The sequence below is a fragment of the Sapajus apella genome, unplaced genomic scaffold (genome assembly GCF_009761245.1).
Source record: "Sapajus apella isolate SASKATOON/1434 unplaced genomic scaffold, GSC_monkey_1.0 scaffold23, whole genome shotgun sequence".
Taxonomy (NCBI): domain Eukaryota; kingdom Metazoa; phylum Chordata; class Mammalia; order Primates; family Cebidae; genus Sapajus; species Sapajus apella.
The window spans coordinates 9,193,925-9,207,311 of NW_022436963.1; the positions used below are offsets into that span (position 1 = coordinate 9,193,925).

The 13,387-nt window shown below is 36.8% G+C and overlaps 1 protein-coding gene across 18 annotated transcripts in view; it reads left to right on the forward strand.

Moving 5' to 3' along the window:
• SLMAP (sarcolemma associated protein) overlaps positions 1-13,387 on the forward strand; it is a 169,150-nt gene that overhangs the window by 64,605 nt on the left and 91,158 nt on the right. For 12 of the 18 annotated variants that reach the window (XM_032289557.1, XM_032289555.1, XM_032289569.1 and 9 more), the window contains exon 2: positions 1,592-1,745. In XM_032289557.1, coding sequence (XP_032145448.1) covers positions 1,592-1,745 — 154 coding nt within the window. The remainder of the gene's footprint in view (positions 1-1,591; positions 1,746-13,387) is intronic. The other 6 variants (XM_032289556.1, XM_032289562.1, XM_032289560.1 and 3 more) reach the window with 1 other exon arrangement.

Sequence of the window (13,387 nt, forward strand, 5' to 3'; positions counted from 1 at the left end):
AGGCCGGGCGTGGTGGCTCACGCCTGTAATCCAAGCACTTTGGAGGCCAAGGTGGGCAGATCACATAAGGTCGGGAGTTCAAGACCAGCCTGACCAACATGGTGAAACCCTGTCTTTATTTAAAAAAAAAAAAAAAAAAATTCCAATGTAGAAAAAATTTTGAGGGTAAATATTCCTACTTGAAAGTATTGTTTGTCCTTATCTCCCTGGGTGAAATGTTAAGTCTTGTAAGTTTCAAATGTATTTAAAATATCAACATAATTTTCTTAATGGTCTGTAATTAAATATACAAACTGCTAATCAAAGTAACAGTTGATCTATTTTGAATTATAAGCAGAGAATAAGTAACTTATAGACAGCCTGGTGGCCTTTAAATTGTCAGCTAAGAATTTGAAATGAAATGTCATTTGAACATTTTTCTGCAAATTGCATCTTAGTCTTTAGTTGTAAATTATTTTGGAAGAGAGCTGTGGGAGGGTTGAAGGATAAATGAAACATAAAGGTTGGTGTGAAATAATGAGGAAAAAAATGGCCTTTTTAATTTTCTTATTTGAACCCTTGCCTCTCTGTTCCCCAGTTCTGTGACTTTTAGAAAGATACTTAATCTGCCTGCATCTCACTTTTCTCATTTATAAATGAAAGTAGTAATATCTTTTTTTGTTTGCTTTTGAGACAGAGTCTCTATCTGTAGTCCAGCTGGAGTGCAGGGGCACGATCTTGGCTCACTGCAACCTCCACCTCCTGGGTTCAAGCGATTCTTCTGCCTAAGCCTCCCAGGTAACTGGGATTATAGGCGCGCACCACCATGCTCCACCAAGTTGGCCAGTCTGGTCTCGAACCCCTGACCTCAAGTGATCCACCCGCCTTGGCCCCCCCAAAGTGCTGGGATTATAGGCATGAGCCACCACACTTGGCCTAAAGTACTGATAGCTTTATCATAGCTTTAATATTAAGTGAGGGCCTAATGGTAAAAGTATATTTTGATATATAGTGTATTAGGTGTCTTACTTTTCTTCCTTAGGCTGACATTTTTAAAGGATTTTTAAGTGATAAATAGGTAGGCTTCCAGTGCCTCCTGCCATCCTTTCCATTTTTAAAGAGGGAGGGTTACCCAAGTGATGGGTAACCATCACTTTATTGCCAAATAATATTCAGTTATATAAATATCTTCCACATTTGTTTATTCGCCCATCAGTTGATGGACAGTTGGATTATTTTCCCTTTTTGGCTGTTACAAATAATGCTAATATTTGTGTAGAAGTTTTTGTGGGGACATATGTTTTTAGTTCTCTTGGATATATACGTAGGAGTGCAATTGCTGAGTCGTATACTAACTTTATGTTTAACATTTTGAGGACCTGAGAAACTTTTTCAAAGAGGTTATACCACTTTGCATAGCTGAATTTTAAATCACCTAGTTTTAGGATTCTAATTTCATACATGTTAAAGGAGTACCTTAGCCGAAACGAGTGGTTTGAATTAATAGGGGAAAAATTCACCTGCAGTAGTTGGCAAAGCTGAAAGCACTTTTTAAAAAAATACATTTCGAATTATTACTATTAATATTTGGCCTTTTTTTTTGTTGTTGCAGTTTTATCTTCAAGACACTAAAAGTAGTAATGGTACTTTTATAAATAGCCAGAGATTGAGTCGAGGCTCCGAAGAAAGTCCACCATGTGAAATTCTTTCCGGTGACATTATCCAGTTTGGGGTAGACGTGACAGAGAATACACGGAAAGGTACGGGTATGGATCACTTTTTTTATTACTTATCTTTTAAAGGCTATTTAACATTTTATTCTGTTAATTGATGTTACAAAACATTACATGCTTATGAAAGCAATTTAAATACAGCACGATATGCAGTGAAAAGTTAAAAGTCTTATACTTTCCCTATTGCTCTTCTAAAATTTTAAATTCTGAAGTGTTAATTAGTAATTTATATTCTTCATCACAGTTAGGAAGCAATTGGCTGCAATGACAACATACCCAATCTGGACAAGCTTAAACCACAGGATATTTGTTATTGATAATGAGACTTAATGAGAGATCTGGAAGCAGATAGGTTCATTTGTTTAGCTGACTCAGTGCTATCATCAGGGACCCAGGGTCTTACTATCTCAGTTTCTCATGCTTTTACTTGTTGCTTCATGGTCATAAGATGATGGCTGCAAGCCCCAGGCATCATTTTCCTCACACTAGTATCCTAGGCAAGAAGGATGAGGCAGGGACAAAAAGACCTTCTTGTGTAGCTGTCTTTTATGTTGAAAGAACAATCTTTTGCAGATTCCAGCCAGCAGATTTCTCTTCAGGTCTCACTGGCCACATGGGTAGGTCACATACACAGTTAACTGCAGCTACAAGGAAGTCTGTTAAAGTTACTTAAGATAGTGAAGGGGAACAAGATCTATGATTGACATAAATCAATTTTTATTTATTCCTTCAGATTGTGTGTGTATTGTTACCCCAAACAAAATTAGAGTTCTCTTAGCAAGAAAGAAGATGGAAAGGCAGTAGAGGTAGGCAGCTAATAGCAGCTATCACAAGTATAAAATAAAATTTAATGTCTCACAATTTTTGAAACCTGAATGTTCTTTAGCTAAATAAATGTTAATTGATCTTTGTTTTTACAATTCAGAAGCTTCCTGCCTCTACCTAATTCACTGTCTATTTATGACCACTAAATTGTATAGCTAAATCATAAAACTAAATGGATAGAAACCATACTTGGTTTAGTTTAGTTTAGTTCCATTTTGTTAGTTTAATTTGGACAGTGCAACCATTTGGCAAGTTTCACCTTTTATTTGCCTGAGCATACTCTGATCCGGTGATACTGGTTAGAGTCACCAGACTCTGACATTTTGCATAGTAAAAGTGGCGATGGTGGTGATGATGATGATAATGCTGATGATGCTGGTGTGTGTGTGTTCATGTGCATATTTATGCATGTACTTTCAGTGCCATTGCAACAGCAGTATAATTTTTAATGGTTTTTTTTTTTTTTTTTTGCCTCAGAAAGTCAGGGTTTTTTTTTGGTTTTTGTTTTTTGAGATGGAGTCTTGCTGTGTTGCCCAGGCTGGAGTGTAGTGGTGCAACCTTGGCTCACCGCAACCTCCGCCTCCTGGGTTCAAGTGATTCTCCTGACTCAGCCTCCCGAGTAGTTGGGACTACAGGTGTGCACCACCATGCCCAGCTAATTTTTTGTATTTTTAGTAGAAACGAGGTTTCACCGTCTTAGCCAGGATGGTTTTGATCTCCTGACTTCATGATCCGCCTGCCTGCCTTGGCCTCCCAAAGTGCTGGGATTACAGGCATGAGCCACCCTGGCCAGAAAGTTAGGTTTTGATATTTGAATCTGGGTAGAGCCATCATCTTAGGAATTTCCATTTACAATTGTAAAGTAAAAAAGAAAGATTTGTATTTTAGTGCAAAATATTGATGCTCCTTACTAAGAGAATTCAACTTATATAGTACTATACGGGGAACAACTACAATAGACACTCATATCTGTTGTTACCATATCACACCTCCAAGTCATTTAGCAAACAGTAAACTGAGGTCATTAACCCATAGAGAAGAAGAGAATTTGATTACATTTTCTTTATCTCCAAGGAATGTTTGTCTTTTGGTTTGCATTTCCCAAAGAGAATTATTAGGTGTTGATTGATAAAAAGGATGAGGTAATGAAAAATACATTTAAAGAATACTTAGTTAAGATAAGTAGGACTTCTTAGAGCCTTTAATATGCTAACATTTATGAAGATTTCCAAGGAGGTGGCCATTATTGAATGCAACTCTTTCCAAACTCCTTTCCACTCTTCTTTCCCATCTATCTGTGAGGAATACTCTTTAGAAAATGCTGTATATAGAAACCTAATAAGATGACCCTGAGATTTCAGGGTTCTTAGTATAATCTTATTTTAGTAACATTAGAATTTTACAGTCTTCTGTGAAATTTTACCTATCTTTTATGTCAACATTAAGGAGATTAGATTTAAAAAGACTTCCATCATTTAAAATGTTGTTTCTTTTGCTACTTACTGGCTTAAAAAAGTTGATTTCTGTTAAGCATGGGCTCTCGGGATACAGTTGTGTGACCAGTTGAGTATTACCTGTTTAAGGATATACCAGAAAAAAAATACAGATTTTTGTTCTATGCTAAACAGTGCTTTGGTAAGCTTTTGTATTACTTGGAGAATTCTCCTGAAATTATGCAACACTGCTAGAAAACCGTTGGATCAAAGAAGAAATATCAAAAGGGAAATTTCACACTATATTGTAAAGAGAGGAGACTTTTATGCCAAAATACAGTAAGTAGATAAAAATAATCTTAAATTACATTTGTGTTAAAGAAGAAAGACAATTAAGAAATCTGACACTAATCAGAAGAAATTAGAAAAAGAATAAATAAGAGAAGCTGAAGAGGAAAAATAAAAAGCAGAAATTAATGAAACAGTTACAAAAATTTTTACAAGGGATAAACAAACCCAGATGCTGGCTCTTTTTTTAATAAAAAGAAAACAAACTGTGAACAAGGTAATTAATAAATCATGATGCATTAAGTTGAAAATACTAGCAAAAATATGCAAGATGAGAAATGAGAAAGGAGAAATAAAACACAAATATAGGATATACTAAAAGAATTCTAAGAGAATCTTATACAGCTACCTATGGCAAAGAGAAAAGAAAAAAATAGAGTAAATTGATGTTTTCCTAGCACAATTATCCCAAGAAGTAGACAAATTTGAATAATCAATTTTTTTTAAAAAGAGACTAAAAAGTTATTAAAGATTCACCATTGAAAAGAAACCAGAAACAGTGGGATTTACAGATGAATTTGATCTTATTTTAAAAAGCAGATAAACCCTATGTTATTTAAGTAATTCCAAACATAAAGCTGGAAAGCTCTTAGAATCCTTTAAAGAACCTATTATATCATTAATGTGAAAATCTGATAAGTATATAGATACAAAAAGAAAACTATAATTAATTTTATTTATACCAATAAATGAAAAATTTCAATTAAGATACTAGACCAGGACTTGACACAGTGGCTTATACCTATAATCCTAACACTTTGGGAATCTGAGGCGGACAGATTGCTTGAGCCCAGTAGGTTGAATCCAGCCTGGGCAACATGGTGAAACCCCACCTCTACCAAAAATGCAAGAATCAGCTGGGTATGGTGGCACACACCTGTAGTCCCAGCTGTTCGGGAGACTGGGGTTAGAGGATGGCTTGAGCCTGGGAGGCAGAGGTTGTAGTGAGCCATGACCACACCACTGCATTCTAGCCTAAGCAACAGAACCAGACCTTGTCTTTAAAAAAAAAAAAAAAAATGCTATTAGGTCAGACATAGTGGCTCACACCTGTAATTCCAGCTCTTTGGGAGGCTGAAGTGGAAGGATCCCTTGAGCCCAGGAGTTCAAACCAGCCTGGGCAATATAGGGAGACCCTGTCTCTACCCCCAACCTGCCACCCAATTTTTTTTAAATTAGCTGTGGGCATGGTGGCATGCACTTGTCTCATCTACTCCAGAGGCTGAGATGGAAGGATCACTTCACTTGAACCCAGGAAGTTGAGGCTGCAGTGAGCCCTGATTGTGCCATTGTCTCAAAAAACCAACAAAAATATTAGTAAATTAAATTCAGAAATAAAACTAGAATAAACAACAAAGTAGGGTTTATTCCAGAAATGCCAAGATGATTCAATATCATCAGGCAATCTGTCAACATAATCCACAAACTAATGTAGGAAGACCATGTAAAGTAGGAAACCATAGTTGTGTCACCGAATAACCAGAGATGTTGAAAAGGCATTTGTTCAAATTTAGGAGTTACCCCTAGTAAAAACTCTAAATAAACAGGATGAAAAGAAAACTAAGTAAAATAAAAATGTTAAGTAAAATAGAATAAAAATAACAAAATACTATACAGCTGTGAAAATATATGGACTAGATTTGCATATATAAACAAAGATAAATTTTAAACCTTATCTCAAGCAAATTATGGAAGGATTTGTGTGCTTTTTTTTTTTTTTTTTTTTTTGAGATGGAGTATAGTGGCACCATCTTGGCTTGTGGCAGCCTCCACCTCCCGGGTTCAAGCAATTCTCCTGTCTCAGCCTCCCTAGTAGCTGGGACTATAGGTGCCCGCCACCATGCCCAGCTAATTTTTGTATTATTAGTAGAGCCGGGATTTCACCATATTGGTCAGGCTGGTCTCAAACTCCTGACCTCTGGTGATCCGCCCACTTTGGCCTCCCAAAGTGCTGGGATTACAGGCATGAGCCACCACGCCCAGCCTATATACTGCTTTTGAATATATTTATAATAAAGTATATTTGTATACATGTGAATGATAAATAGATTGTGAGGATTTATGAAAGGATGTTTTTTGGCATCAGTGTGTATCATACTAAAAACAATGGAAGCATAATTTTAAAACTCCCCATTTTGTAGGTATTAAAAAGAATAAATTAGAATTATGTGAATTGCAGGGATTTCTATAAGATATATTGTTGAGTAAAAATAGAATCAATTGTTTTAAATAATTTCATTATTTAAAATAGTCTCACCAATCCCTATAAATATATATATATTAGAAATATATCTAGGTCTTTAATGTGAGTCATCCAGGAATGTGGGTGGGATGGAGGAAGGAATAGAGGAGAAAAGGGAGCCAAATTAAAAGGGAAAGGTTACTAGAACTGTAATTAAAAAATCACCCAGTATGTAGGATTTTTTGTTAGTTTATGTATTTATATAAACTAATTTGTATATATGTAAAAAATTTCAGAAAAAAGAAATATTTAAGAAACTGTGTTTGTGTATCAGGATTTTGTTAAAAAGGTAACATGAGCCTAATGCCACTGAACGTAGTTCATGTTAGTGTCACTTATATTCTTAGCAATTTAAAACGATCTGCTTTTTAAATTTTTTTTAACTTACAAAGGTAGGGCCTCACCGTGTTACCCAGGCTGGTCTTGAACTCCTGGCCTCAAGTGATCCTCCTGCCTCAGCCTCCCAAAGTGGTGGGATTAAAGGCTTGAGTCATTGTACCCCACCAACAATCTGATTTTGATGTTTGACTTTCCTTGTATATGGCTTCAAAGAGAAAACTCAGTGATCGGCATATACACATAAGCTGCTCTATATTTATAAAATATGATTGTAAACAAAGAGCTGACATTCTAATAGATTTTTTGAAAGAAAGGAAGGAAGGAAGTGAGAAAGCCAAGGTTTAGCAACCTAACCACTGGCCACTCCTCTTTTTCTGGATCCACAAACTGCTCAAACAATGAGTTTTCTGGGTCACACATCATTACAGTAATCCTCTGTTACAAAGCTTGGGGCCAGTTAGTTCTGTGAACATATGTAAATTCAGTCTGCCTATAACTTCAGGTCTTTGTCACCAATATCTTTTCCTTAGTTAAGCCCCTGTGAACAAAGGAGCTATTAAGAACAAGTCAATGGTGTATCTTCCTTTGGCTTTGTGCTCCAACTGCACTGAGTTACTTTTACACCCCATAACAGACCTGGCGTTCAGGCCCTTGCACATGCTGTTTCCTGTGCCTAGAAACCTTTCTTGATCCTCAGGGTTGGACGAGGTGCCCACTCCATGCCCCTGTTGTACCCTGCATTCATCCCTTTTATGTGTTTACCTCCCTCACTAAACTGTAAGCTGTGAAAGAGTAGGAAGTGTGTCTGTCTTCATTGTAGAATCTCCACACACAACCTGGAACATATTGGTTGAGTAAATTTTAAAATGTCCCATGAATCTTCATCCATCATTTTTTTTTTTTGCTTTGAGACAGAGTTTTGTTCATGTTTCCCAAGCTGGGAGTGCAATGGTACAATCTCCGCTCACTGCAACCTTCACCTCCCGGGTTCAAACAATTCTCCTGCATCAGCCTTCTGAGTAGCTGGGATTATAGGTGCACACCACTACACCTGGCTAATTTTTGTATTTTTAGGAGAGACGGGGTTTCACCATGTTGGCCAGGCTGGTCTTGAACTCCTGACCGAAGGTGATCAGCCCGCCCCAGCCTCCCAAAGTACTGGGATTACAAGCATGAGCCACCATGCCTGGACCATCCATCATTTTACCAAAGTGTTTCTACCACCTTATCTCAAGATATTTACAAACTTCCTCCTAATTTCCAGAGGCTCAACATGAGAATTGGGAATCAGCAACCATCTTGTTTGTTACCTACTACCCCTCCTTAACCTGTCTTTAATTTTTTCATTCTATAAAATGGGAATCATGATCCTACTAACTACTTCAAAGGATTATGGTACAATGTTGAATGTATACTATGTGTCACAATGTTCAATGTCAACATTGAAAGCTTATATATAAGGTGCTCAGTTCAAGACCAGATACTACTGTTATTACTAAGCTCTTGGTAACCATTTGTATAGTCTTTGTTTGCATTAAATTTGTCCCTCTTTCTCAGTAGCTTTAGCCCTAGGCTCCTTTACCTGTCCTTTGGAACTCATCACTGGCCATTTCAAAGGTACTCTCACCAACTTCACTTTGCCAGCTCCTAGGGAAAATCACAAAGTTGATTCAGCACAGACTGTGCCAAAATTATCGGATTAACTAAGGGAATCTTCCTGATGGCATGGCAGTCTTCTTTTGTTCATTTTAAAAATGGATTCTCAACCCAGGCTATTCATTGGAATTATCTGCAGAGCTTTATAAAACTGCAGATGCTTGAGTTCTACCCTTTAGTCCTAAAAAGGAACACTGCTAGCTAGGTATGGGGCCTGTGATTCAGATTTAAGAACCCTGCCCAGTTATGCTTCTAGCAGCAACTGTTTTATATGCCTTCCCTGGTCCCTAAATCCCAAGTTTCCCTTCTAGCTTTATCTGCTATTAATCCATTCCTACTAATTCTATACCTGTGTTTTCAGCTACTTCTGGTTATTCCCACTTGAATGTTCTGCTCTTGCCTTACAAATACTCTGTACAAATCTTAATTCTCCTTCAAACTATTTTGCTGACTTCCCAACTTCTTTTATTGCTCCATCATTTTCCCCAACCCTCTAGCTCAGAATCTTGGTGTATTTTCTGAATCCTGTGTCTTCCTTACCCATTTACCTCCTTTTCTTGTTATTTCCTGTTTTTTCCTGTTGCTACTCTACAGTAGTTCTGCTTACTCCAGTAAAATACATCATACTGGTCATCATACTCTGCCAACCCACTGCCTCCAGAATATTATTCTTTTTTTTTTTTTTTGACAGAGTCTTGCTCTGTCTCTCAGTCTAGAGTGTAGTGGGGTGATCTTGGCTCACTACAACCTCTGCTTCCCAGGTCGAAGTCATTCTCCTGCCTCGGCCTCCCAAGTAGCTGGGATTGCAGGCATGCGTCACCATGCCCAGCTAATTTTTGTATTTTTAGTAGAGTTGGGGTTTCACCATGTTGGCTGGTCTGATCTCAAACTCCTTTCAAGTCCCTGGCACCCAAAGGACCTTGCAATGTAGGTTCTTTACATTCTATTTTCTCCAGTTGTCCTCTTTACCTATGCATTCTCTCGCTTCCTTTTCTTCTTCTGTTTTTTTGTTGTTGTTGTTGTTCATACCATTCTCTCTGCTTGCCCTTCCATTTCCAGCTTTAGAATCCTATTCTTTTTTAAAAAAAATTTGGAACTTTTTTCACAAAGTCTTCTCCTGCCCTTGCCTATTCCAAGTTCCCATAGTAGTGTTTTGTACCTCTTGTAGCATTTGTGGCTTTTTTTTTTTTTTTTTTTTGCCCTTTGTTGTTATGTTAGGTATTTTTGGTTTGTTCTCCCTACATTGAAATCTCTTCAAAAATAGGGACCTTGTCATAATCATCTTGGTTTTCCCCAGAATTTTCAGCCTACTGCTTTGTACCCAGTGGGTTCTCAGTCAGTATTTATTGAACAAACAGGTAGAATCAGAATACCACTACTTCTCATGGGAGAGACAAAAAATAAGGCAGTGAGCAATATTACTGCATAGTATGCTAGAGAAGTAAAGTAGTCAATGAATCTCCGTAACCAGAGAAAGGATTTCTCTCACCAAATAAGTAGGTAGACCCCTTGGAGAAATAGCTGACTCAGAGTCTAGGGCAATAAATGTAAAAACTGGGCGTAGAAGATTTTGTCATGCCTAAAAGCAATGAAGCTAACTCAGGCTGGCATTCTGTCAAAAGAACTCCTAGGAGTTAATGTGGATGAGTGCCCACGGGTCAAAGATGAACAACTTGAACATCAAATAATAATAATGACAGCAGTGGATTGAAATATATGAAATATTCAAATCTACATGCTTATAATCATATTAAAAATAAAAGTTTTTTTAAAAAAGAAAAAGATTTGATTCCATTTGGAAGAATTTAGGAAATCAGTTCGTCATTCTGAAAACAGGTAAATAAAGAAAAAAAAAAAATCCCACCTTTCCTGTTATAATTATACCTGAGGTAAACAAATAGTTGAAGAGGAAAAGTTTTTTGATAACTGAACTACAGCTCACAAATGAAGACAGAATGATGTAGAATATCAATTTTTAAAAGATTAGAATTAAGAATACTTGTGTATTCAGCTAACTTTCCTGCCTCTTTTGTGACTTAAAAAAAAGCCAATGAGAATTAAAAGCTTTATGAAGCAAAAAATTAGGGATTGAAAGTTCTTGCAACTGTTTTGCAGTGGTGTCCCTTATCTGAAATGCTTGGACAAGAAATATTTTGGACTTTTTTTGGATTTTAGAATATTTGTATATACCTAATGGGAGCTGGGTGACCCATGTCTAAACAAATTCATTAATGTTATACACATAGCCTGAAGGTAATTTTATACATTTTGAAATAATTTTGTGCATGAAACAAAGTTTTGACTACTACCTGTAACATATCTAGTGTGGAATTTTCTGCTTGTTGGTGCTCATAAAATTTCAAATTTTGGCACATTTCAGATTTTGGATTTTTGGATGAGGGACACTCAACTTGTACCTTAGATGGCAACCAAAAAGCAATTAAAGCAAATAATCTCCAAGTGTAGAAATGTTAACACCTCTCCTTTAGGCTTTGATTATGACATTTCTTGGGTTTTTATAGTTTTATTCATTGTTCTTCCTGTTGCTGCCAATCATTTCAAGAGATCTTTCAAACTACTCTTAAGTGTACAGTAGTATTGACCTTCCTACTCATTGTAAGAATGGAGATAGAACCAAACTATACCATACCTTAAAACTTTCAGTCTACCAGTCCAGAGCCTCAAACAGGTTTTAAACTTACCAGCATGAACCTGGGTCCTTTAAGTGGTATTTGTGTGAATTATAGAGGAATATAGGCTCATGTGGCTTATGTCTGTAATGGCAGCACTTTGGGAGGCCGAGGCAGGCGGATCATCTGAGGTCAGGAGTTCAAGACCAACTTGGCCAACATGGTGAAACCCCATCTCTACAGAAATACAAAACATTAGTCCAGCAACGTGGCAAGCCCCTGTAGTCCCAGCTACTCAGGAGGTGGAAGTTGCAGTGAACTGAGATCACACCACTACTGCACTCCAACCTGGGTGACAGAGCGAGACTCGATCTCAAAAACAAACAAACAAACAAAAAGATTATAGAGGAATATAGATTATAGAGGAAAAATAAAACAGACAAATGGGAGTCAGCTTATGTAGTCTTAACTCTGATTTTTAAAGTCTCATATTTAGAGCAGGTAATTATGGATTGTTCTTCTACCTTGCTTCCTTGATTCAGACACACCTGATTTTCATGTTTTAACATTTCTGAAATTTGCATGTGGCTTGTAATACATGTATGTATTTAATGGGGCAATGTTCCCAGGGTCCCCTGTCATCCCTGAGAAGCTATTTAAATTGTGTGTTTTACAATCAATTTTGTCTTCAAATCTTGGAATATGGTAATAAATAATCTTCCTGGATGATTTTTTTGCAAAATATGTCTTAAAAGTGTTTCATAGAATCCTTTAGAGCAGAATTTTCCAAAGTATTTTCTTTATAATACTAGTTCCTATGTGTTTCTATAAAGGTGGAAGCAGGAGGCTTGTAAGTTTGGAAAATGCATCTTGCTTTCAGAGCTTCATGAAAAACAAAACTCTTTAGGCTCCTAGAAAGCCCATGGTTTAAAAAACAAACAACTCTTTAAATCTCTTTAAAATTAAAGATTCCCCAAACTCATCAGACCCTCAGATCCTTTTCTGTAACACTTGCTAGCATTTTGGGAAATGCTGCTGTGTATAGTTGATTAATATGAGTGTTAGAACAAAACATTTTCATCAGGTTGCTTTAATTACTTGCCTGTTGCAAATCAAAAAGATAACATGTCTATGCATGTTTATATGTAGTTGTCACGAGAATCACTTCAAAGTCTTGATTGACTGACTAGGTTGTCAACCTAGTCAGCTTTGTTAGACATGAGTTGTTTTTGTTTTTTAAACTGCCTTCAACTGTGCAGTAACTCTGTACTGCCCAGTCAGTAGTAGCCCTATTATCTCTTAGATTTGTGCATCAGCTCATTTGCTGAACTTCAGTGTAATGTGTCTGAACAACAGAATTACTGATGTAGTATATATTAATAATATATACTACAGAATTACTGATGTAGTATATCACTGGTTGTCACCCCTGGCAATAGTTTTATTCTATAACTTGTTCTACCTATATTTCTTTTTAAAAAACAACTTTATTACCAAATTAAAGTGTATGTATTGCTGGATCTTCATATTGTGTTGTGCTCCAGTATTTATTATAGGCTATTCGTAGTGAATCTCTCGGGGAGGTATCCCCTAGAAATTCATTTATCATAAGAGATAAATCTGTCTCTTCTGTCTTTTGCCTGGGAAAGGAGAAAGTTAGGTGGTTCCTACAAATAGAGATGAACCCTAATGTCTTAAAGTAAGAAACATCTTTGCACAGGAGTAATGGGAGCTACAAAATACTAAGCAGGCATGTTCCTCAACGTCTTCAGTAAAATACTTTCTGTACCAGATGACTCTGCTGCGTATACAGGTTTTTAAATTGAGAAGCAGATAATCCTTACTGCCCTCAAAGAGTTGAAACTAATTGGTGAGACAACAGCTTCTGTAAATGATAAATATTCACAATGCAATGTGTTTCATGTTTTAAGAAATAGATACAGGAGGCTCTGGGACATCTTACTTAGATTGAGCTTTGGTGAAGAAATTAGAAAATCTGAGCCTGGAGACTAAGTAGCACATGGTCATGCAGGCAAGAGGATAAAAACATTGCTTACAGAAAGGACAGACTGTGTGAAAAGCAGGGGGCTGTGAAAGGTAAAGTGCTTGGAGATTGCAGGTAGCTTGGCTTAGGATATCTGTGGTAACAGGATAGAGAATGAGGTCAGACAAGAATGAAGGAGGCCATGGTTATTGTTCTAG